Genomic DNA, 25,638 nt, shown 5'->3' with positions numbered 1-25,638 from the left:
CTTTTACTCCAAGCATATCTCTCATCTTCATGAAGCTCTTGAATGATAAAGGTTTGGTAAAAATATCAGCTACTTGCTCAAGTGTATGGCAGTAAACTAACTCCACAGTTTTATTCTTGACATGATCCCTGATAAAATGAAACCTTGTGTCAATATGTTTGCTTCTCCCATGTTGTACTGGATTCTTGGCAAGCTTAATTGCAGATTTGTTGTCCACATAAATTACAACTGAATCTTGTTGTGGCTGCTTCAGTGCTATCAACAAATTCTTCAACCATATCGCTTCACAAACTGTGGAGGCAGCCGCAACATATTCTGCTTCACAAGAGGATAAAGCCACAATATTTTGCTTCTTTGATGACCAAGAGAAAGCAGTTGAGGACCCAAAGAACACATATCCTGTAGTGCTTTTCTTTTCAATCGGATCTCGTCCCCAATCACTATCCGAATAACCTTTCAGCTCAAACTTCTCCCCACATGGATAATATAAACCAAAATTCAGAGACCCTTTAACATACCTCAAGATTCGTTTCGCTGCTTGCCAATGAGACTCCATTGGTGTCTCCATATAGCGACTTAAGAGGCCCACTCCATATACAATGTCGGGCCTTGTTGTTGTAAGATACCTGAGACTTCCAATCAAGCTTTTATAATGTGTTGAATTAATCGCATCCCCTTCACCTTCTATGGTCAGACTATGATTCGGCACAACAGGTGTGTTGACTGAGCTACAATTGCTCATCTTGAATTTCTCAAGTATCTCCCTTATATATTTCTTTTGGGAAAGAAAGATCCCATCATCAGTTTGATACACCTGGATACCTAAAAAATAAGACATAAGCCCAATGTCCGTCATCTCGAACTCCCGAAACATATTTTGCTTGAACTGAGCAAATATGTCTTCATTATTTCCTGTGAATAATAAATCATCCACGTAAATGCACAGCACCATCAATTCGCCATTTTTGCTTTCTTTGGTGTACATTGAATGCTCATATGTACATTGATTAAAACCATCCTGTTTGAGGTATCCATCTAATCTTGAGTTCCAAGCTCTAGGAGCTTGTTTAAGCCCATACAAGGCTTTCTTCAGGTGACAGACTTTGCTCTCCTTTCCTGGTACACAAAACCCCTCTGGCTGTTGCACATACACCTCTTCTTCAAGTATTCCATTAAGAAATGCTGACTTAACGTCAAGTTGGTATATCTTCCACTTGTTTGATGCTGCAAGTGAAATGATTAGTCTCACAGTATCAAATCTAATTACTCGAGCAAATACCTCATCATAGTCAATCCCATATTGTTGCCGATATCCTTTAGCTACAAGCCTCGCTTTGTAGCGATCTATACTGCCATCCGCTGCCCTCTTAATCTTGTACACCCACTTTACACCGATTGCCTTGTGATGAGGTGGAAGATCAGTGAGTGTCCAGGTATTGTTTTTCTCGAGAGCATGAATCTCTTCTTGCATTGCGACCTTCCAGCAATCATGATCATTTGCCTCTTGGAAACTCAAAGGCTCATGATCAGCAGATAAACACAACAAAGTTGAGTCACTATCTTCATCATAGTTAAGCTTACGAGTTACCTCATACAAATTGCTCAAACTTCTTGTCCGTAACGGAGGTGATGGGCTGGATATATCAGTACCTTGTGATTGTATTAGTGATTGCGAGGCTGCCTGGATTGGAGATGGAGTTGTGATTAGTGGATCTTCTGGTCGTTCTTGGTGGTCTTCATGATCTTCTAATGAAAGAGTTTCAGCTGTTGCCTCCTGGTTATTCCACCTCCATGCAGCTACCTCATCAAAGATAACGTCCCGGTTGACTAGCAACTTCTTTGTCACCGGATTATATAACTTGTAGGCTTTGGAATCTTCACTGTAGCCTACAAATATACAGCGTACTCCATGATCATCAAGCTTTTGCCTTCTAGCCTCAGGAATTTGAGCATATGCAACACATCCAAAAATTCTAAGATGTGTCACATTTGGCTTGATCCCACTCAATGCTTCAAGAGGAGTCATATGTTGAACACTTTTCGTGGGACACCGATTCAGCAAATACACTGCACATGCGACGGCCTCTGCCCAGAACATCTTGGGTAGCATTTTTTCTTTGAGAAGACTCCTGGTCATATTCAGAATGGTACGATTCTTTCGTTCGGCAATGCCATTCTGCTGAGGAGTATAAGCAGTGGTGAGCTGATGTTTGATTCCATTGTCCCTGCAAAATTTTTGGAATGCAGTAGAGGTATACTCCCCTCCGCAATCGGATCGGATAGTAACAATCTTACTAGCACTATCATTTTCAACATAAGCTTTGAAAATTTTGAACACTTCAAATGCAGCAGATTTTTCTTTAAGGAAGTGGACCCAGATCTTCCTACTAAAATCGTCAATAAACGTAATAAAGTATTTGTTACCTCCGATTGACACTGGTTCAAATGGTCCGCACAAGTCAGTATGGACAAGTTGCAATGGTCCAGTAGCTCTCCATTTTCTTTCTGTAGAGAAAGGTTGCCTTGTTTGCTTCCCAAGAACACAAGTTGGGCACACACCAGCTAGTTCATCAATGTTCGGGAGTCCTTGCACCATGCCACCCTCCTTTAGTAATTTCAAGCCTTGTAGATGAAGGTGTCCATAACGTAAATGCCATTTTTCACTTTCACTCTCCAAACGTGTGGCAAGACATTGCACCAACATTGTGTTCAAGCGTAAAGAAAACATACGATTGGTCGACATTCGAACTCGAGCAATGAGTCGGTTCTCACGAGTTCTCAACTCCGTATACTCCCCCTCCATGTGGAGCACATGACCTTTCTCAAGAAGTTGCCCAATACTCAAAATATTGCTTCTCATATTTGGTACGTAGTACACATCAGAAATATGCGCATGTGAGCCATCCTTCTGATAGATAATCACCTTTCCTGTCCCTGCAACTTGTAACTTAGAGGCATCTCCTAAACTAACAGTTCGTCCTGTATGTTCGTGCAATTCCATGAAAAAATCCCTTCTTCCACTCATGTGGTTGCTTGCGCCGGAGTCCAAATACCAAACATTTCCTTCTTGAAGAGTTTCAGTGCCAGCTACATCCAGCATGGGCTCCTCCTGTGGATCATCTAACCCATCAGCAACGTTAACGTCCAACATGGGCTCCTCCCATGAACCTTCAGCAAACAATAATGTTGGCTCCTCTAGTGAGTCTGCAGACCCTTCAACAAAATTGGCCATTTTGTCATTCTTGTTACGACACTCAGAAGCATAGTGTCCATATTGCTTGCAATTCCAGCATTGTACAGTCATTCGTCCCTCACCATATTGTGTCCCTCTAGTCTGCATGGAATTACCACGACCTCCTCTCCCTCGAGGATTGAATCCACCACGTCCCCTACTACGACTTCCTCCATAGCCTTGAAAAGAAATTTTGGATTGCAAAGCTTTCTCTATAGATGTGACATCGACATCTCCAGTCTTTCGAATCCGCAATTCGTGCACACGAAGTGACCCAAGCAGCTCCTCTGTGCTCATAGTGGCCAGGTCTTTCGACTCTTCAATTGCCGCAATGACATAATCAAAAACTGGCATTAGGGACCGCAACAACTTCTCATTCACTCGATTATCGTCGAGTGTTTCTCCGTTCCTTCGCATCTGGTGAACAATACCAATCAACCTGGAATGATAGTCACACTGTTTCTCCTTCCTTCATGCGAGCTTCTTCAAATTCACTTCTTAACGTCTGCAGACGTACTCTCGTCACTCGTTCCACACCTTTGTAGATGATCCCCAACTTGTCCCACACCTCTTTGCTGGTGACAGCTTCTGAAATCTTTTCAAACGTGTCATCCTCCAGTCCTTGATAAAGTAAGAACAAGGCCTTCTTGTCCTTCTTTCTTTGATCCTTGAGAATATTCTTCTGCTCCTGAGTATATGCACTTTCTTGCTCAGGAGTAGGCTCAATATAGCCATTGCTGACTATATCCCACAGGTCTTGTGAACCAAATAACGCCTTGAATTGAATACACTATTTTCCATAATTATCTTTCTTTAATTCAGGTACTTGTAGCTGAACCAAGTTGGACGCCATCTCCCACGATCGTGAAAAGCTCTGATACCACTGTGTTGGTGTTTAAACTGAACTCTTATCTTTTGGTTAAAGATGAATACTAACTCTCCAGAACAAATTAAGGATAAACATAATGGAGAAAAAACGATTTCGCTTATTCATTAAAACTCAATTTGCAGGACCCATATATAGGGATATTACATGCGTAAAACAAGGAAGAAATAAAAACTAATTACATTATCATAACAGACTAAAGTGATTGCGTAAGAATAGGTCTCATGCAACCAACCTTGCCTACAAGCAAGGTCCTTATTCTCCACTTATCCACTAACCCAATCTTCTATTTGACCTAGTTTGCTAACTTCCAACACATTCCTCCTCCCTTCCAGTCCAGTTTGAACCAGTCCCCAGATTCTGAAAGTCACTTCGTTCCTTCCTTCACTGGAAGAAGTTAAAATAGTTATTTTGTCTCTTCAAATAAAATCTCACATCGTTTGGGTACTATAACTTGTTCTAGTATATTTTAGAGTAGTGGCTTTTCCTCCTCCCTTGTAAGCCGGTTTGTGAAGGAGACAATGAGACCCACATTAAATTACATGATTTGAACTATCTGAAATATGATATGAGTCTTTTTTGTATGATCTCTCAAACAAAATAATGCCCAGCAAAAAAAAAACAACATTTAAGTACAGGCACTAATGGTGCACTTATTACTGACGGGTATATATGTTACATTAAAAAAAAACACAACATTTAAGCCCAACAAGCACGTTACGGCCTTTCTTGGATTGAAAAATAAAACGTTAAGTAGAGTTATGGGAGGGAGAGTTAAAGTGAGGGGGAGTTATGGGAGAGGGGGCGAGGGACTACCTTCACTCACCTTTACTTGGATAGAAGGTAGAGTTACTTAGTATAGTTAAGTAGAGTTAAAAGATAATAAATAAGCTTTTCTCTCACCTTACAAACCCTTCACATTGAGGAGTTACAAAATGTTGAGTTGGAGAGTTAAGTGAGGGAAAACATCCCCTCTCCTCCACCCCACTTAACTCTCCCTTCTCCAATCCAAGCAAGGTGAAGTTGCTCCTCCCTCCTTAACCCTCCTCACTTAACTCTCTTAAATATCAATTCAAACAAGCCCTAATGGTATACTAATTACTAACAGGTAAATATGTTACATCAATCATGAGGTGGACACACATACAATTAGCTCGGATGAAGCCATGAAAATATAGAAAATGCAGTGACATTGGGTGCACCAAACATACTAAACACATCATTGATCCTTTTAACATATCATAAAATGAAAGATTATCTAGCTTTCTCACTGGGATCAATATCAGACGTAATCTTCTGTGAAACATCAATGCGTTGTTGATCATAAAATGAAAGATTTGCTAGCTTTCTCACTAGGATCAATATCAGACGTAATCTTCTGTGAAACATCAATGCGTTGTTGATCATAAAATGAAAGACTTGCTAGCTTTCTCACTAGGATCAATATCAGACGTAATATTCTCTGAAACATCCTTGAGTTTGTCGATTATAAAATAAAAGATTTACTTTCTCACTAGGATCGATAACAAACGTAATCTTCTATGAAATATCGTTGGGTGTAGTGGAAACCAATTTGCTTTCTCATGCAGATCAAAACCAGACTGAACATCATTTGTAGAGAATTGGAAATTTCATGCTAATCAATGTATATTCATGATTTCTTTCTTGCTTGAAAGAATACGTACCAGGAGAAGTGACAGAAGAGTAAAGAAGGCCAAGGAACTACTCAGGGTTTTAGGCATATATGTTTTGTTGGATGTAATGCAAAGTTTATTGTGATGACTCTTCTTATATAAAGAGAGGTCTAGGCCATGGAAAAACCCTCAAAACCCCTCACATAATAAAAAATAAACTAATCAGTAGTAGATGTTTGTGAAGAGACACCACGTGAGTGCCTGCTTTACAATGCAAACAAATAAGAAGGAAAACCAAACTAATACTCAGCGGCAAAAAAAAAAAAAAAAGGAAAGAAAGAAACAAATAAACACAATATTTAAGTACAATATGCATTGCAGGGTGCACTTATTAGGTACATAATATTACATCCATCATGAGATGGGACGCACATAGAAACTAAGTACCGGAAGGTACATAACATTACATCCATCATGAGATGGGACACACAAAGAATTAGCACCGCAGAAACCGAAAACACAGGAAGATCAATTAAAGAACCGAACACATAATTGATCCTATCAACTATCGTAAGTGAAATAATTTGCTTTCTCATCCGGATCAAAAGCAGACGTAATCTTCCCTGAAACATCCTTGGGCTGTTGATCGTACGTGAAATAATTTGCTTTCTTATCCGGACCAAAAGCAGATGTAATCTTCCCTGAAACATCCTTGGGCTGTTGATCGTACGTGAAATAATTTGCTTTCTCATCCGAACCAAAACCAGACGTAATCTTCCCTAAAACATCCTTGGGCCGTTGATCGTACGTGAAAAAATTTGCTTTCTCATCCAGACCAAAAGCAGATGTAATCTTCCCTGAAACATCCTTAGGCTGTTGATCGTACGTGAAATAATTTGCTTTCTCATCCGAACCAAAAGCAGACGTAATCTTCCCTGAAACATCCTTGGGCGATTGATCGTACGTGAAATAATTTGCTTTCTCATCCGAACCAAAAGCAGACGTAATCTTTCCTGAAACATCCTTGGGCGATTGATCGTACGTGAAATAATTTGTTTTCTCATCCAAACCAAAACCAGACGTAATCTTCCCTGAAACATCCTTGGGCCGTTGATCATACGTGAAATAATTTGCTTTCTCATCCGAACCAAAATCAGACGTAATCTTCCCTGAAACATCCTTCGGCCGCTGATCATACGTGAAATAATTTGCTTTCTCATCCGAACCAAAATCAGACGTAATCTTCCCTGAAACATCCTTCGGCCGCTGATCATACGTGAAATAATTTGCTTTCTCATCCGAACCAAAACCAGACATAATCTTCCCTGAAACATCCTTATCAAAATCGGACGTAATCTTAACATGGAGATCCAAGCCATGGGCTTCAAGAGCTGGTTTCAGAGCATCGATCGGGTCCATTCTTGCATCAGTGATGACCTACTCCATGAGAAAATGACAAAGTAGTTAATTAATATTGGAAACCCAAAAAAAGAAGGAAATTCTTGCTAATCAATGTATATTCAAGATTTCTTTATTGCTTGAAAGAATACATACCAAGAGAAGTGACAGAAGAGTAAAGAAGGCCGAGGAACTACCCATGGTTGTAGGTATATATGTTTTGTTGGATGTGATGCAAAGCTTACTGTGATGACTCTTCTTATATAGAGAGATGACTAAGCCATGCAAAAACCCTCAAAACCACTCACATAATAAAAAAAATTTTTTAAAAAAATCAGTAGTAGATGTTTGTGAAGAGATAGCACGTGAGTGCCATCTCTACAATGCATGGGAGGAATATCTGTTGGAACCCATTCCAATATAAAAGTTCTAGAGGATGTACTATCACTTAATATAAAAATGTCTTGATCATTATTAAATCTTTATCACAAGAAATAAAATAATGAACAAGAAATGACAAATGATTGTATAGATTAATTAGTCTAATAAGGGTATATTTGAGTTGTGTTTGGATTTTCTAGGGTTCTTGATTTACAGTTGGTGAAGGTGAAGCCGAAGCCTGCGTTGTATATAGTCAATTCATAAATGAATTTTTTTAGAATTTGATGTTTACAGTTTAATATGATTACCAGTTTCAATGGATAAATCACATAACGCGATGTTAATGGCTTAATGGATAAAAAGAAATAAACAAAAAAAAAATGGTATCCATCAATGCACGACAGAAGGATAAAAAATTGCAGATTTGCTTTGCTTAGACAACTAAATAATGCATTCACATAGGGACATTTCAACATCACATATGATGTGGTGACAATAATGCATGTAGGGACCTTAACTATCACAAGATTCCAATGTCATGGGGTACCCAAATCAATTATTTTATCCAATACAATCCCACACAACTCAAAGATATACCTCTTTTGAACTCCCATACGTGATTATTTTGGATTTTTTCGTTTATTCACATAAAAACAAGTTGGTATTAGAGCTAGCTTGGTTATATTATATTTGAGATTTTTGTGATGGCATACGTTATCTTTTAAATTTCATCGATAACAATTGGAGGAAAGTTTTGTGTATTCTTTGAAGCACAAAAAAATACATTTTTGTTACCTTCAAGCAATGAAAACCTTGATCGAGAACTTATAGTTGTAATTTTATTTGAAACTCAATACAAATTATCATTTTGGCTAGGTTTATTTTTTCCATTCTGCATAGCTAACTTGAACACAAATGATTCGTCTTTTGACTTAATTCGAACATCACGGTGGGACTTTGCTAGTATGGGATTTCACTCGCACTAGCTTCATTTATTTGTAGACCCGACTAAAGTCTCGCAATGCACGAGTATATATCCCTTCCGAGTAGGACTCCGCTCGTAGGGTTGTAACTTGGGCATGACCGAAACCCCGGGGTACTACAATTCTCAATGACGATTTCTCCATTGATTCAGAGTTTGCATTTAATGTGCACGGCCTCTGCAAGCACAACCTTCACTCTCTAGTTGGCGAGCAGTTTCTAGGATATATAGACATCAGACATACTGACATAGAGTGGCTTAGGACTTGAGGAGAATAGGAGGGCTGGGTCAAAGTAGTGGATTGGATCTGGGTGGGCTTATGAGTTAGGAGAATATGAGAGTTGGGTGGGCTAGTGTCACTGGAGGCCTACACGTAACATGAAAGTTACAAATGGATCGGAGTGCATTCACATGTACTGGAGGATGGCAATAATGCATGTGCTTGCGGACCTTAATTATCACAAAATTCCAATGTCAATATCTTTTTTTATTGGCAGCATGGCCAAATGTAATTATTTGGATTCTTTCACTTTTAATTTATTGGATCACTTTGTCCGCTTTTTCTATCGACATATTGCTTGCCTCTCTACTATCTCCATTGCCAAAGAAGAAGAATGGCTCTTCGTCATGGGATAATGATCTTGTGTCTTCTGTTCGTAACTAAGGTACGTCTTTCCTAACAATAGCGAACATTGATCATGAAATTACTTGTTGAATCATGAATTTCATCTTAGTTAGTGGCAGTGCAGTGTGGCTATGGCAATGGATTGGACGAAAGCAATGTTGCTGCTCACATTGAGCGCTTCTTCAGCATTGATGATTTAGGCGTCGGAAAACCTTTCACGGTCAAGCTTAAAGTTGATGGCACTTCCTCTTCTTCTCATTTGTTGTCCAAAGAAGAAGCCGATTCATTACCTTTCTCATTGTCTGAGCTCCCAAATATTCTTCAACTCCTCTCAATCCCGCGAGGTTCTACTAGAGTTAAAGCAATGCAAGATACCCTCAGAGGATGTGAATCCGAACCCATACAAGGAGAGGCCAAGGCTTGTGCAACCTCTGTCGAGTCTTTACTCGAATTTGTACACACCATTTTTGGACCGAAGACTGAGGTCAAGGTCCTAACCACGACACACGATGCCATGTCAATCGGGAATTCAAATAGGTATACTATCATGGATTTCAAAGAGATTCCGATTCGAAAGCTGATAGGGTGTCATCCGATGCCCTACCCTTACAAGGTTTATCATTGTCATCACCAATTTGATAGTGAAACCAAGGCTTTCCGGATTTTACTAAAAGGTAATGATGGAGATAGGTTTGATACTTATGCTGCTTGTCATATGGACACCACGAATTGGAATCCAAACCACATTTCATTCAGAGTTTTAAATACCAAACCAGGCTCCTCCCCGGTGTGTCACATCTTCCCTGAAGGACATCTTCTTTGGGTTCAGCCAAAATCAAACATGGATCATCTCTAGAATCTACCATATTAAATTGCTTGCAAGGAAATTAATTATGTAATAAAAATAAATAAACCTTGTGTTGATTCATGTGCTTATATGTTATGTTTATGTATTGAAGCTGTGTCATTATATTTATCAATCTATCTATCTATCTATATAAAATGCTTATTAATAGAGACCGGAGAGGGAACTAGGTGTAGAGTAGGTGTTGTCTATAAGTTCTCTCCAACCAAAACCGGTGCTTCTTTTGTGTCGAAGAACACAACCATGATTGATTGATGTAGGACAAGTTTCTTAATTTGTTTAGTAATTAAGAGATTAAGTTTAATTATTTCATTTTCTTATAGAGCTATACGTACAGAACATGAAACAGACTACTCAGATAGAGAATTGACAATTAATATTAATATTGTCACAGATTCATAGTCACATAAATTAATGGTCCCGAATTGTCTTGAATTTCTGTTCCAGGAAGAGTAGCCTACCAACCGTGTTACAATCAAAGGAAGTATCGTGGATAATCCTTCCAGCGAGCAGATAATGAAGAGTGGATAAAGATTGTTTCGACACTTGTGATCTCTTGGAGGAGGAGATGGAGTCACCTTGGTTTGCAGCGAAAAAGATTATGAAGGAAACATATACTGGAGGGGCAAATTGATCAAGGAGAGAGATGACATGGGTTCTTAGATGTTTAGGCGTGGGTGAAGAGGGTTTGATGTACTCTCTTGATATTATCTCAATCTCCATTTTTCTTTCTCCTATTGTAGATCAATGTTTATTATAATCACACCATTTTATAAAGGTGAAACTTGTACACTATAAGATTTCATTACTTTAGCCAAGGCAAATAAGATACAGGATAAGGACATGAAGATTTGTGTTATAGTAAAGCTATTCGATAACAAAAAATTGTTCCTTCTTTGGTGAGATAGATCATACAGACCATCATATTCTAGTTTGGACAAATTTGGTGGGGATAATAATTTGGCACAAATCTCCATGATTTGGTTGATCATTTTAGGAGATCAATCACAGAGAGATGGAGGTAAAATTGTTGGTTTTTGCATGAATCATCTTACTAACTAATAAAAATGCCAATCAATGCAACATCCATTGTTTCTTTCTTGGTTGAAATAATAAAATTGTAGTTTTGGAGCTGCTAGTTTGCAGTTGCTGCTATCCGGACAGGGTGAAGATGTTGTCCGGACAACACAGGCTTCCTCGAGGAAGGGCGCTCTGGAGTAAACTTGTCCATAGATGTCAGGACAAGGGTGTCCCCACGGCCTTCCAGGATTTTCCAGATAGAAGGCGCTCAGTCAGATTACTTAAACCATTTCGGGACAAAGGGGGCCCAAACTTGGAATCTTTAATAATAATAACCCATTAATTAATCATTTCTATTTGTCAATCACAAATAATCAAAACAAGCTTGCAATTCATTGTACACAAAAGCTAAGGCAGATCAGCGACTTTAAAGCAATGCAATCCACCATTAAAAGACGATCAAAACTATAGTCAGAAACAATATCATTTATAGTAGAGCCCTTGCTTAGAACAAAACAATGAAACAATGAAAAACAGAAGAAATACCCTACTTCGGTTTATAGTCTGCAGTTTATAGTCTGAATCATCAGAGGAATCCATCAATCAAACACATGCAGTATAAAGTGAAGGTCAAGAACCAGAAGTAACTCAACCAAAGTAAATAATTTAGTGAAAAACATAACACCAAATCCAGACCTGACATAGGCCTAAACCCCATAACGATAAAAGCTTTTTATAACTAACACAGAACAAGTGTCTTGTCTTTCAATGTCACAAAGACTACAACTCCACATTTAAACAACAAGAAAAGAGGGCAGCAAAAAATGACACTGCCCAACGTAATCCTCTGTAAGTAAAACATTGTTCCATGGGAAGAATAAATTTTTTGATTGCTTACAGCTTGTCCTCGAACTCTGACAGAGGGGTCATCTGCTCCTTCAATCCCTTCCTCTTACGGATATCATGAACAAGAGTTGCAGCCTGTGATGTGGGATCCAATGGATCTGATGTCATCATATCCCAATGATCAAACACACACTGAGGGAAGGCCTGACCAGAGGTTGCAGCCCTCAAATTGCCAGAGAAACCAAATGACTCTACGACTGGAAGGTAAGCCTTGATGTTATAGAGTGGGGTTCCGGGCCTCTGCATTTCTTCAAAGACATGACCACGTTTCTGGTTAAGAACACTGTAAATACCACCAAGAGCCTGCTCTGGGGCCTGGATCTCGACCAGATAAACTGGCTCAAGTAGCCTGGGCTTGGCAGTAAGCTGGGAAGCATAAATAACCCTCCTAGCGGTTGGAATGACCTGACCACCACCTCTGTGGATAGCATCAGCGTGAAGAACAACATCACAGACTTCAAAACAGATACCCCTCATATTCTCTTCAGCTAATGCACCTTCCTTAGATGCCCACTGAAAGCCAGCAACAACAGAGTCCTTAATTTCATTCAGGTACTGAACCCCTTTACACATATCAACCACCATGTTCGGGCCAGTTGTCTCAGGCCCAAAACACCAAATTTTCTTGGCAAGATCTTTGTCCCACCCAAACTCCTCAGACAAGATCTTAGAACGGACCTTGGGATCATCACGTGGACCGATACGGCCGTCATCAATGGCCTCAGCAAGACCTTCCTCCAGCGGACGTGCTTCCATGTAGAGACGATTGTGCTTGTTGGGGGACTTGCTCATCACCGTGCGGCAGGACTTCTCGAGCACAGTTTCTCGGAATGACACAACAGGATCAGACTTAACAATCTCAGCACCACCCATGAAATCATCCTGCAGATCCTTCAAACAGATTTCAAGATGGAGCTCTCCTGCACCGGCAATAATGTGCTCCCCTGACTCTTCAATGGTACAAACAACCATAGGATCCGACTTGGCCAAACGTTTCAAACCTTCAACGAGCTTGGGAAGGTCAGAAGCAACCTTGCACTGAACAGCTACACGAACGACAGGTGAAACAGAGAACTTCATAGCACGGATTGGGTGAGCATCGACTTCCTTCTCATTTGTCAAGGTAGCATTCTTGGTAATAAACTGATCCAAGCCAACCAATGCCACTGTGTTACCACATGGAACATCTTCAACAGTTTCTTGTTTCTTGCCCATCCAGATAACAGTTCTCTGCACATTCTTAACATATAAGTCTTTCTTCTCACCAGGGACATAGTTAGGACCCATGATCCGAACTTTCACACCTGTTGAAACCTTTCCAGCGAATACACGCCCAAAAGCAAAGAATCTACCTTTGTCAGAAGCAGGAATCATCTTTGACACATAAAGCATGAGAGGACCATCAGGATCACAGTTCCTAATAGCAGTAGCATACTGATCATCCATGGGACCCTCATACAAGTTTTCAACACGGTACTTTTGAGCCGTGGCAGGAGAGGGAAGGTGAAATATCATCATCTCCAGTAAGGCAGAACTTGCTGGGAGCCAGGTCTGCATGACACGCTTCATCAGTGCCTTCCCCATCAAGTCCTTCTCATCAGACTTCATGGTAACACCAAGCTTCTGCAACATAGGCCAAAGCTTGTCTTTCTGGTCATTCATGCAAGTGTTAATAATCTGCTTAATGGGTTCATAGCAGAACTGAACAAAACCACGCTTGCAGGTAGGAGAGCCAGAGTTCTTGCTGGTCCACTTCTTTGTCGCTGGGTCGAAGTAGTTCTCACCCCAGAGCCTTTCCATCATCTTTCCCTCATCAACTCCAAACTTGGATGCATACATCTTGGCAAAGTTGGTTAGAGTAAAAGCCCAACCATGCAATCCAGCAGAGAAAGCAACCGTTCCTTTCTCAGGGTAGACCTGAACATCACCAAGTAGAGGATCTTCATAGGTAGCCATGATGACGTTAGCATTCTCAATTACCCTCTGGAAAGTTTGGTAAGCCTCTTCTCCATCAACCTGCAACTCAAGAAAACACCTGTCCATCTTGTTTACAGTCAAGACAGGCCTGATCCTTTCACCAAGGGCCTGCCGAAGCACGGTTTCCGTCTGGACACAAACTCCCTCAATACAATCTACCACCACTAGTGCACCATCAGTGATACGAAGTGCGGCAGTGACTTCAGATGAAAAGTCAACGTGCCCAGGAGAGTCAATGAGATTGATGAGGTACTCATTGCCTTGTCTTTCCCCCTTGTAGCTCTTCAAAGAGACATCACTCATCTCATAATAAAGAGAGATACCAGTTGACTTAATGGTAATGCCACGCTCAGCCTCATCGGCCCGGGTGTCAGTCATACGTACATCCCCAGCAACTTCTTGAGCAATGATACCAGCAGCAGCCACAAGAGAATCAGTAAGTGTTGACTTCCCTACAAGCGAGAGAAAAAATAGGACCATGAGAGGTGAACAATAACAAAAAAGTAGGTTTGAAGGATCAAAAATAGTTGAGTGATAAGTCTACAGAACAAGCAAATCAATTGTATAGTAAGAAACAACCAACAGTTACAACAGGTTAAGGAAAAAGCTTGGTACCAGCACCAAAGAAAAATCATTTCAAAAACTGAAGTTGACATTTATTTCTTATCACATTAAAGCCTCAACCCATATGCATGCGCACGACATCCGGTAGAGAAAAAATGTAATTAGGAGATAGCCATTAACACTTCTCCAAATTGGGAAAAAAAAGTTGACTAATTGTCACATACAAATGAAATAAAATAATACACAAGAATATTACACAGTCGATGGTAAACGGATGGAAGCACACTACAGAATTCGTACCATGATCAACATGAGCAATAACGGACATATTACGAATATTATGCTTCAGGTCCATAATCCTGCGAAGCTCCTCAGCAGTAAACTTCACCTGCAGATTTTACAAGTTTAACTTGCTTAGAACAAAGAAGAGCAAGAAATAAAAGGAAAACAGAGCTCAAACAAGTAAAATAAAGTGTCATAAAGTACTCACCATCTTGACTAGTCTTTAAGTTTCCAAACTAACTTTGTAAAAGAACCTGCGCGTAAGGGGACATCTAAATTATATCAACTTGCTTCAAGAATTAGAACACTGTGCATGCTCAAACAATAACCCAATCGAAAAACAACCAACCACATATAAGGGGGAAAAACCCAGCAGTTAAGTACAACAATTATCCCTTAATCTTTAGCTACCCAACATACAAATAACTTAATTTAAGTTTTAGATTAAAAGACATCATTTAAAGTAAGATTTACACCAAAACTACATCTCAAGAAATTTCATTTACCCACAAAGAAGAAAAAAACACTAACAAAACTCAACCAAGAAGGTAAGCGCCTGAAGTAATCCATACACAGAACTGCAGCCTCAACTAACACTGTTGCAACCAAAAAAGTCTCTACATACATAGATACTCATATATATATATATATATATATATAAAACTAACAGATCTGCGGAAGCAAATACATACACAGAAACACACAATTGAAAAGGCGGACTTATTTACGGAGGAACAATTAAAAGTTGCTAGCCAAAAAAAAAAAGAGAAGAGAGAAACAAGGAGATACAAATACAATACGATATGTGTAGTTGCCGATCTAAACAGAGAGATTAAGTAACTTACAGATACGTCTCACAGAGAGAGAAAGAGAGAGCAGAGAAGTTTTGGGCTGCACAGCTCTCTTTAGTCTCCACAGCTGGCAGCCCTCGAAATAACAAGGATGATATATATGTGTTCGAGGGGTGACGATATCCAAGCTAGGGTTTCCTATCTAATGGGTTGGGCCAGACAATTGCATTTGGGCCCAGCTGGAGGAATAAAGTTTTTGTCGAAAAAAAACAAAACTTGTTTATAATTTTCTTTTGGGGCAATGATCCAATGAGGTTCAGGTACACCATTTTTAAAATTTTAATGCATTGTCCAACAAGATATAATTGTGTTTTCGGATAAGTTAGACGTGTGTCCAATGTTCTATTCTAACCGCAAACATATTTGCCTGTGTTATTTAAAAAAAAATTTGTGTTTTCGTTTAGACCATCGTATGTAATAATGTAATGGTGTTTGGTAATTTATCTTCATAGGAAAAGCAGAAAAATAAAAACAAGGGGATATTATTTTAGCTAGAAAAAGTTTAAATTCTTCATTAGATGGAAATGATTAATATCAGATAAAAAAGAGTCTAAAAAAGAAGAAAGAACAAAAAAAAAAAACTAATATCAGATTACATTACACGTGTGCAAAATCTAGTCTAGGATCGAAAAACAGTAAATAAAAGGTGGTATTCTACAACAAATAGCAAAACAATCAGTCAAAAAAATTTCAATCTTAGACAGTTAGACATGATCTTCAGTGAGTGAAGAAGATACTCTTGACTTGCTTCTGGTGCTACCTGATTCTGAACAAAAGCTTGTAACCTGACTGCCTATAAACTCTAATATAATCCCTTGAGATTCTACCAAAGCCTTGAACTATGTCCAATTCAACAAACTGAAACCATTTGTCTGGTCGAAGCAAGGAGAGAGAGAGTACCGGTTTCCAAGTTTGTTCAGTAACGGGGTTACTTTGCTTTCTTCGTCGACTTTTTAGCAAGGACATAGGTCTGCCACTCAGCGTCGTCCCTAATGAAACTCCACCATATGTAGGTAATGGGAATAGTGGCAGCGTGCCAGAGAGCATGTGCATCAAAGAATCCTTGATATGGAGGAAAATCAAAGATTTCTAACAGAATTGCAAGGGCACTTCCCACGACAGCCACCCACAGTTTCCAGCGAGAAGGATGACGAGTGACGCCAGCCCAGATTAACCAAACAAGAAGTTGAGCCACTCCCATTAAAACACAAACTTTCATATTCCAACCTGTAACGTGTCAGGTAAAAAGAAAATAATTAATTGGATCGTAGTCTCTAACTCAGAAACAACCCTGTGTAACCTTAAAACCACACAAGCGGCAACCAAAACCCCATGGCCAGTCAAGGCATTTAGAGAGAGTCTAACACCCTAATATACATATTATGCAATCGCATGAACCTCATGCAACTATACTCAAGCCAATTCATCCAATAAGAATAATAATTATGTCCCAGTATTGGAGAAATGATAAATGAAATTATGAAAATTTCAAATAATGATATAGCGCAGGTGTTTGTTACAACTAAATGTTTAAAGTTTGTTGCATAGGTCATCAGTAACTTGAACTTGACCAAAAATGAAGATGAGAGAGGATAGATATGATACCATAATCTAGTTTATACACGTTGAGGTACAATATGTGGGTAGTCACAAATGCAAGCAGCGGAGCAGCAACCATCACTCTTGCAGCCTCAGCTGTCACACTTAAACTTCTTAATATGGCCAAAATTAGGGAATACCCAATTAACGCAACCGCAGATGAGTAATCTAACTTCTCAGTCAAGTCAACATCTCTGCAGTTCAATCAGACAAGGATAGGATGTAGTGAACAGATAAGTAATCAACAATACTGTGTCAACAACGAAATACGAATGCAAAACTATGCACACGCACACACACACACATATAGACTTGTGCTTCTTAGTTGAGATCTACAATTACACTGGAGATCTATGTATGAATCTGATATAGAGAATAGATTCTTTTCTATATAAAAAAATTATAAAAAAAAAAATGAGTATATTTTCTAGTGATGACAGTGTGTATTTCTGCAAATGCTAAGAAGTGGAGACTCTATTGAACTCCTCTCCCAAGGTACAGACATTAGAGAACCACCAATAGGTATTTTGGCACAAAACCATATGTTTTGTTCTGTCCCATTCTCTGGCAAGATAAGTAGCATAAGAGTGTAAATGTTATAACAAAAGATAAATTTAGCATTTCCTCTGTGCTTCCTTTTTCAAACACAATATGTTCAGCTATCAATAGCACAGGATGTGTCCCATACATTATAAAGCAAAACCAGCCATTTTGTTGATTAAACATGCATTATAATAAGAATGCTCAAATACCTTCTCTTAAAATGATAAATACATAATGATGATTCATGGCTATTGATACCGAGAATTAGATCCCTAATTTCCAATTTTTTTGAATTTAGACACACTTTAAGACTTCCAAATGGGAACGAATAAGTTTCGTCATGATAGATGATATATCATAAATGACAAGAATCAATTTTCTTTTGGAGATTATGGTAATAAGGATGGACGATTCTCACAAATTTTAACCAAAAAACACAGTGGGTTAGGAAGAGAGGATGGAAGGATACATATTGTTTTTGGAAATTGATGGAGTAACGCCTTAGGGGCATTCGGATGGTCATAGCCCCCAGAAAGTTTCAAAGGGGCTTTGAGGAAATAGTCGGAGACGGCCCTTCCAGTAAACATATGAAAGAATGAAAATAGTAAAAAAAAAAAAAAAGGCATATGATGGGAAAGAATCATCTTTGAAAGCCATAAACTGTTGGCAATTAGTTACCCTTTTACCTTTGGCATAGTGTAAAAAAGGAACAATGATCCAAGTCAAAGTTTTCATTGGATGAGATAGATTTTCTGTGTTGTGCACTACTCTAAAGTGGTAGCACCCAGTTGTTTCTTTTCTTATCATAATTTTTACATCATTCAAAAAAAATTGACACACACATTCTCTAATAGCGCAAATCTAGAATTATAGCACTAGTTTTACATGATAGGATTTAATTGTTGCATGATGAATAGGAAGTGCAATGAAGAGACAAAAGTTGTATGACCAAAGAGCTAAGCAAATCTATCTTGTCCAGTACAATATTCTTCTTCAGGACAAAGTAATATAACTACATGAACAGCCTCTAAATTCTGCTATAGGCGAGATGCTTTGACATAACCAAAAGACAGACACATTGTAATATCGAAATGAGGAAAAGGGAAAGCAGGAAGCTCACCGACTGTGAAAAACAGCACTCCATAACCAGGAGTTCATTGACAAAATCCCATAGATATGCCAAAGAGTAGAATATTGATGGTACACCGACTTATCTTGTCTTAGAGGCGACTTATAGTACAGAAGGATGAAAAAGGATAGACAACCATGGAAATGCATTGCAAGGTTGAGCACAGAAAAAGATACAGAGGCAGGTTCCTGGGTAATGAGTGACTAATCAACAAATAGTCCATAAAATTATGAAGACATCTTGAAACAAGTATAAAAGGAAGAGTAAGCATACCTGAATTCCATACACATGCTTGAAGGGCCATTTTCCATGATACTTGATAGGCCCATTACCAAATCCTTGCCTCTCTTTCTCTCTATCAATAATACAATTGTAACGGCAATCACTTTGACAATCCCATTGCTTCCACCGTAAGTAATGAGGTTCTTGCATGTACCATGGACCATTATTGGATACACCATTTGAAGAAAAGTTACAGTTCAGAAAGCAGCGTTCCCCAATACATCCATTCTTTTCACATTGTCCTACACAGGACCTACAACCCAGTACATGAAATTGCATTTGAAGCTGAAATATATGTTAGACATTGTAAAAGGTAAACAACACCCGTGCACAAGGCTCCCGCAGTGGGCGGGTTCAAGAACAAGCAAGATGTATGCAGACTTTACCTTTAGCCCCACATAATATGTGGAGAGGCTGTTTCCAGAAATTGAACATGTGACCTTTATGTTGTAGACCGACAATTCTACCACTCGGCCATATGTTAGACATTGTACTACAACAAGAGGCACATAAATAGAGTTACCGATAAGTGGGGTCATCATCAGCAGAACTAGCATCCAAAAGTGCAACAAGGCATGAAAGCACCAGAAGGAAGGCAATCCAATATCGATCTACCATCTGATCAGAAATTGGCATAAAATTTCAAATTTTCAACCCTCAAGTCAAGAATCATATTTTTGAGATCCTAGTAATATATAAGATATGTCTCCCAAGAAGTGCAGTGCAGCATCATTCAATAATGTTCAAGGATCAAATTCAGCAGTAAAACATATTGCACTTTTAGCTTTCCTTTTTATTTTACAAGAGAAATCCCATATCCCAACTTCATTAATAAAGCATGGATTTAATACGATACAGTGATACACCAGGACCAGGACAGATTAATAATATTGGTCCTCCTTAAAAAATACATGCATAAACATGACCAGGAAGTTGCATTCCAGGTGAAATTTAGGAAAAAAGACATATTAAGTAGTCCTGAAGGTGAAATTCAAATGAAAATTCCTGCCATACGTAAGGTTCTTTAAAAGAAGCAGGTTGTTCAAATCAAAACAGTCTATAATAATCTCTCTTTCATATTTTCCAATGGGAAAAAATATCGACTTAACGTTCTTAGTATCACATATATATATCATATTGCATTGGGGGAAAAAAAGAAAGAAAGTGAAAAACAGTTCTCATTTTGTCCATAATGTTTTGCCTAAGCAAAAACCTCTGTTCCCCGATTGTGAAGAATACCAAATTATGTAATCATTCAAAATTCACTGACAGAAAAAAAAAATACAGCTCAACAACTGCATTTGATATCTCTCTTCTACAAATTCTATTCAGATGTGCAGATAACAAATGCAATGAGAGCTGACGATGGGGGAAATGCGTATCTAGATCAAATGAGTGACCGACACCAAAGTGTGTGTACTTACCCCAAGTGTAGGGTATCGTCGAGTAATAAACCGGTGAGTCCGGTATCGATCCACGAGGAAGCAATGCAAATTTGAAGTGAATGATATGCAAATGACTAGCTAACACTAATAAACACAATGAACATCAAATAAAAGCCAGTAAAAGAAATGGACCGAATGACTCGGTAGCATGAGCGATTTTGTAATCAAAGTAAGCACAAATTGGATTTAAAACAATTAATTAAAGACCTAGTCTCTAATCCGTCCCGGTGGCTACTCGGTTCTCATACTCAAGGTATCATTGCAAACACACACAACCATACACAATGCATTGTGTGATACTATCAATCATGCATATGCAAAGAGAATTGGGATATAAGACTTCAATTCATACATGTAGGCCATCGGGTCTCTTAATCTACGATGAACGCAAAGGGATAAGCACCTAATATTATGGATTAATGTTCCCCCTTGGGGCTCGGCTTGGCTAACACCCTAGTTTCACACTCAAAGATCAATTAACCATAACTCTCCCATGCACATTCCTAAATTAACCCAAAACCCCATCATCAATACACATAATTAATAGATATGCAATGAAAACCTCAATTAATTAAGGAAATCATGCAATGGGTTTAACAATTCTCAATCGAACACATTAGATGCAATCCCTAGACTAGACAATCCAAGAATACAATCAAATATGTCATTCCCATAGATCCAATCACACAACTATCACGAAATTAAAAGAGAGAAATCGAAGCTACGATTCTTTGAGCATACCTTGAGTAATTGAAACCTTGCATCCACCATTCGGGATTAGAAACTAGAGAAGAGAACTACCCACTCATGATTGTTGCAATAAACATCCAATCTATTGTCATCTAAATCAGAGTTTATACAAAATCAAGAGAAAGCACCAAAAACAACAAAGAAAACTTAGAGAGAGAAACTAGATCTACACTACTCCTACGGTGGCTTCATGTTGGAGAAGTCAATGAATGAGAGAGCCCAAAACAAATCTTAGGGTTTTCTCCTCTTTTTACAATGGAAAATACCTAACTACCCTTATAAAATAGTTCCCCATTGGTTACATACATGATTTACCCCAAATGCCCTTGAAATTTTGGTGCAGAAAATTACAGATCCGCGGTAGGTGTCCGGACGGCTTCGGAAGGTGTCCGGACACCTGGGCTTCATCAAGTCTTCGTTATAGGCTCTGTCTCATTTTTCAAAGGAAGTGTCCGGACACCTAATGTGGGTGTCCGGACATTAAGTGTCTGGACACCTTGAGAGGTGTCCCGACACCTCACAACAAAAAGTGCCCAAAAAGTGCTCCAACTTGCCCGAACAAGGTCCGATTCCTACAAAACCAAGAGGAAACATTTGTAAGTGTAAAACTAAGCTAAAACGCAATCAAATACATTAGCTAAGTGCTAGAACATCCTAATTAAAAGACATTGGGACCTCAAAATAGAGGTCCAATCAATGAGCTTGTAGAAACAAAGAAAGAATAGATTAAACTAGAAAGAGAGATGGGTTGCTTCAGTTATACCTTTAGAATGTCGTTTGCAACAAATTGGGCACTGAAGCTTTTCTTCTCCGGTTTCAGTCAGTGCTAAACCCACAAACAGATATCAGATTGACAGGATTTCGAGAGGGAGAGAGAGTGCGCAAATGAATAGCAGAACAAGTACGTGCTTAGAACGGGCCTGCGTGTTATAATGGGCCAGACCCTAGGCCCATTTTAGGCCCAAACCCTTTCCACAATCCATTTTATTTTTTTTTTCTAATAAAATTTCTTCCTCTAAAAACAAAATAGTTTGGTTGAATTCGGCCACTCATAGAATTTTTCTTGTTTTATCATTGTGGTGTGAAGGGGTGTTAACGGTGGATTTTGGTTTTTTCCTTTTTTTCACATAAATATAACCGATCAAATGGTCGTTTTTTCATTCAGTTTTTAGTGGAAAATGTACAATTTTTTTTATAAAAAACCAACCAATCGTTACAGTCGATTTCGATTTTATCGATTTTTCTTAACAACCTTAGTGGTGTGCCTTTTTTTTTTTTACCTTCCTGAGACCGAGTCTCAATATTTCCTTCAACTGAGAGGACCAAAAAGGTTAAAACAGGAACTGATCAGTAAGTCTAATGGCCACCGTGGATGATCGTGGTCACTCCGAGTCTCCGACGTTCATTCAATGGCTTATCTCAAGTAATGTATTATTTGCTAACCAAAGAGATCATCCCTAGCCTCCTTATTAGTTTATATATGTTGCATGAGAGATTTATTGATAATTAAATTTTCTTAAATCAACATTGTTACACATCCAGCATCACAGCAGTGTATTACACTCACTCATTTATTGTGTATGGTGACATCATAAAAATACCACTATATTCAATAAATTAATATCACACATTATTGGGATATTTTTAGGATCGATGTTGCTATGATCTTTATCACTTTCCTTTCATAATAACTAAACGCAATATCCCATGCATACATAAAAATAATAGCCACAAACAAAAGGTTTTTTTAATAGAAAAGGGTCGGTTTTGGTACTTACAAATTAAAGGGCCGCTTTTCACATGCATAAAGTCCAAAAACGTCCACTTTATGTTATTAAATTTCTAATAGACAAAATCTATGCAAGATATATTTTAAATTAAAGTATAGATTTTAAACTATATGTATATATTACATATACTAATCACATTATACCATTAATTTAGTTTTGATTCTTTCTTTTACTAGTCTCCTTTTTTTTCCATTGAAAATTCCAAGTTTATTAGCTTTAAATCTGATCACTTTTAGCACGAGTGCCTAAAAGTCTCAAAACTGATTATTAGATTAATTGATTCCAAATGTCAAGGACTTTTTCATACTTTATTGTAACATAACCCATAGGATTGGAATCTTGAGTATTTGAAATGTCAATGACAATGAAGAAGAGAGGATAAGATGTCATTAAAGATGTAATTGAATCCTAAAAACATAGAAATACAAAGTTCTCACCAATAACCTTTCACAAATAATAATCATCATGGTCGAGTTAGCTAGGAATGAATCCCGACCTAAACAATCTAATTTGTATACTAGCACTTGAAATGATATTATCGATTAACAACTCCTAAGTATACATAAATAATTTTAGATATTAAATTAAATGCATTGGAATATCACTCACATGTCCGAGACTATGAAATTCAAATGCACATGGCACACTTGAGTCCAAATTTCAAGACTTAGACGTAAGCCCAGAAGTTGGATCCATGATACACTAGAGGCTTAATGGGTAGAAATGGGCCTTAGTTTATATTTAGTAGAGAGTGGCTACAGGAAGATCGGACGCAGTCGAAAACTCGTGATTAAGGCTAAACCAACGTTTAGTCAAGAATACCAAAACTTGAATACACTAGATAGCGAGAAAACACTCTCACAACTTTTGATTAATTTCTTCAAAGTAAAAGGATAATGAGTCTTAGGCGGCTACAACCCTAAATAGAAGAGAAAATACAAAATTACAAAAATATCCAAAACACTAAAATGCTCATTTGAGGCCCAAGACAGTGGAATTTGACCTAAAATATGGTGGGACTAGTGACATAACAACTAGTCTTGACGACTACATCTAATCGAATCTCTCAGTCAAATTTCGCACAATTCCGAGTCCACGATTTTTCTATCCTACCAGTCATTCTGCTTGTAATTAACTTTGAACACCAATTCTACATAGGATCACGTCTTAAAAGTAAATTTTGAGGGGAAAGCATGTGGTGCAGTGTCAAATTGATAGAAAATGGCAATTGCTTGAAGCCTTGAACATGGGTTACTGTGTAATGATCCAAAGAAGAGGGCCCAATTGTTGTGTCCAATTGTCATCGTCCCAGATCCATAAACAAACATGATGTGTTTGCACATGTCTGGGCTAACACTAACAGTGCACATGAATGTTGGTTGTGGTCCAAATGTATTCTTGACTATATAATTAATTAATTAACACTCTCTTAACTTTAATTAGAAAAACATTCTTAATTAATTTTATTTAATATCTTAATACATTAATTATACATGAACTAGTTCATTTTTAGTTTTTCAAAGGGAATATTCTGACACTTGCAATACAGTCTTGAATATACTTTTTTTTTTAAAAAAAATTTAGAATTGCATAAATTTTTATATATTAAAGCTCTGATTTGAGAAATAACTTTTTCAGAAAGAAAAAAAAAATTGTGCATAAAGTGGGGAGTTGGCAGTTTTACAAATCATAAGAAAATCATATCAGATCAAATATGACCTTTTGCCACTTTACAGATTCAAAAGGTGCATACCAAAAGGCAAGGAATTATTCTCCTTGAATTCATTCATTTATTTAATTAACCCTAAACCCTAACCCTAACCCTAACCCTAACCCTAACCCTAACCCTAACCTATGTTTATCTAAAATGTTTTTTAGTATACCAAAGCTTGTACAACCAATGCATCTTCAGCCACTCAATGAGGTAAACCAATATGACCGCAAATGACCTTGCATGATCTGGAGTGCATAGAAGCTCCGATTTGGTTGCTTGGATTGTTCTCCTACTATTATGCACTTTGTAACTGCTGATAAGCTTTCTATTCTAATGAGAGTACAAATTTTCTTATCATGTGCTTGAAATTTAATAATTATGATGAAATAATCCATACATTCTTTTCTAAAATGTAGATTAATCAATGGGTGGATCTTAAGAGTCCCCACGGAGTAGCCTCGTAGGCAGGGTGGATCTTGGTATGTGTGACTAGGGGCGGAATCATCCTTTATCAAGGATGGACAGTCGCCCCCTAGAAAAATTTAATATAAAAAACTAAAAATACCTAGGAAAAAAATAAAAAGTTTTACTTTGTTCCGCCCTAAAATACCGACGAAAAAAATAAAAGCGTTTGATCGAATTTACAGGGTTCACGAAATTGCTAGTACTCTTATAGAGAAAATGATTACGACAAGGTATAACTTGGTGTATCGCTTGTTTATAAACTAATAATACTAGAATTGATTTTACATGTAGCAACTGCAACCATAGAGGGAGCATTTT

The 25,638-nt window shown here is 38.1% G+C and overlaps 4 protein-coding genes across 5 annotated transcripts; 1 reads left to right on the top strand and 3 right to left on the bottom strand.

Annotated features, from left to right (window-relative positions):
* Positions 1-6,091: 6,091 nt before the first annotated feature.
* On the bottom strand, positions 6,092-7,545 carry LOC119988797. 2 transcript variants are annotated; one of them, XM_038833974.1, is made up of 3 exons: positions 7,307-7,545; positions 7,057-7,189; positions 6,092-6,978 (listed from the first exon to the last, which is right to left on the bottom strand). In XM_038833974.1, the coding sequence occupies exons 1-3, from the start codon at positions 7,349-7,351 to the stop codon at positions 6,314-6,316; spliced, it is 843 nt and encodes a 280-aa protein (XP_038689902.1). In that variant the 5' UTR covers positions 7,352-7,545; the 3' UTR covers positions 6,092-6,313. The 2 variants fall into 2 exon arrangements, with proteins under 2 accessions (XP_038689902.1, XP_038689901.1); XM_038833973.1 differs by having other exon boundaries at positions 6,092-7,189; positions 7,307-7,541.
* A 1,550-nt stretch (positions 7,546-9,095) lies between these two features.
* On the top strand, positions 9,096-10,130 carry LOC119990018 (BURP domain-containing protein BNM2A-like). The gene is made up of 2 exons (XM_038835826.1): positions 9,096-9,178; positions 9,263-10,130. Exons 1-2 carry the CDS (start codon positions 9,128-9,130, stop codon positions 9,992-9,994), a joined length of 783 nt encoding a protein of 260 aa, XP_038691754.1. The 5' UTR covers positions 9,096-9,127; the 3' UTR covers positions 9,995-10,130.
* A 1,512-nt stretch (positions 10,131-11,642) lies between these two features.
* On the bottom strand, positions 11,643-15,711 carry LOC119988536 (elongation factor 2-like). Its single transcript, XM_038833600.1, has 4 exons — positions 15,598-15,711; positions 14,961-15,006; positions 14,771-14,858; positions 11,643-14,358 (listed from the first exon to the last, which is right to left on the bottom strand). The coding sequence occupies exons 2-4, from the start codon at positions 14,961-14,963 to the stop codon at positions 11,918-11,920; spliced, it is 2,532 nt and encodes an 843-aa protein (XP_038689528.1). The 5' UTR covers positions 14,964-15,006; positions 15,598-15,711; the 3' UTR covers positions 11,643-11,917.
* Positions 15,712-16,102: 391 nt separating this feature from the next.
* LOC119988586 (post-GPI attachment to proteins factor 3-like) lies at positions 16,103-22,238 on the bottom strand. The gene is made up of 6 exons (XM_038833669.1): positions 22,115-22,238; positions 19,680-19,774; positions 19,148-19,409; positions 18,866-19,062; positions 17,209-17,396; positions 16,103-16,830 (listed from the first exon to the last, which is right to left on the bottom strand). The coding sequence occupies exons 2-6, from the start codon at positions 19,772-19,774 to the stop codon at positions 16,532-16,534; spliced, it is 1,041 nt and encodes a 346-aa protein (XP_038689597.1). The 5' UTR covers positions 22,115-22,238; the 3' UTR covers positions 16,103-16,531.
* Between the last annotated feature and the right edge of the window lie 3,400 nt (positions 22,239-25,638).

This window comes from Tripterygium wilfordii, chromosome 21, assembly GCF_013401445.1.
Source record: "Tripterygium wilfordii isolate XIE 37 chromosome 21, ASM1340144v1, whole genome shotgun sequence".
In the NCBI taxonomy this organism is placed as follows: domain Eukaryota; kingdom Viridiplantae; phylum Streptophyta; class Magnoliopsida; order Celastrales; family Celastraceae; genus Tripterygium; species Tripterygium wilfordii.
This window is presented reverse-complemented; position numbering and strand designations above follow the sequence as displayed.

Excerpts from the sequence above, each read along its gene's own strand:
- LOC119988797 (XM_038833973.1), bottom strand. The coding sequence starts at position 7,351 with ATGGGTAGTTCCTCGGCCTTCTTTACTCTTCTGTCACTTCTCTTG. Across the intron at positions 7,190-7,306 it reads CTCTTCTGTCACTTCTCTTG|GTCATCACTGATGCAAGAAT; the intron begins GTATGTATTCTT and ends CTCATGGAGTAG.
- LOC119990018 (XM_038835826.1), top strand. The coding sequence starts at position 9,128 with ATGGCTCTTCGTCATGGGATAATGATCTTGTGTCTTCTGTTCGTAACT. Across the intron at positions 9,179-9,262 it reads GTCTTCTGTTCGTAACTAAG|TGTGGCTATGGCAATGGATT; the intron begins GTACGTCTTTCC and ends GTGGCAGTGCAG.
- LOC119988586 (XM_038833669.1), bottom strand. The coding sequence starts at position 19,774 with ATGGTAGATCGATATTGGATTGCCTTCCTTCTGGTGCTTTCATGCCTT. Across the intron at positions 19,410-19,679 it reads GATGATGACCCCACTTATCG|GTCCTGTGTAGGACAATGTG; the intron begins GTAACTCTATTT and ends ACTGGGTTGTAG. Across the intron at positions 17,397-18,865 it reads AGTGCTGTTTTTCACAGTCG|AGATGTTGACTTGACTGAGA; the intron begins GTGAGCTTCCTG and ends ATTGAACTGCAG.
- LOC119988536 (XM_038833600.1), bottom strand. Across the intron at positions 14,359-14,770 it reads TATTGCTCATGTTGATCATG|GGAAGTCAACACTTACTGAT; the intron begins GTACGAATTCTG and ends TCTCGCTTGTAG.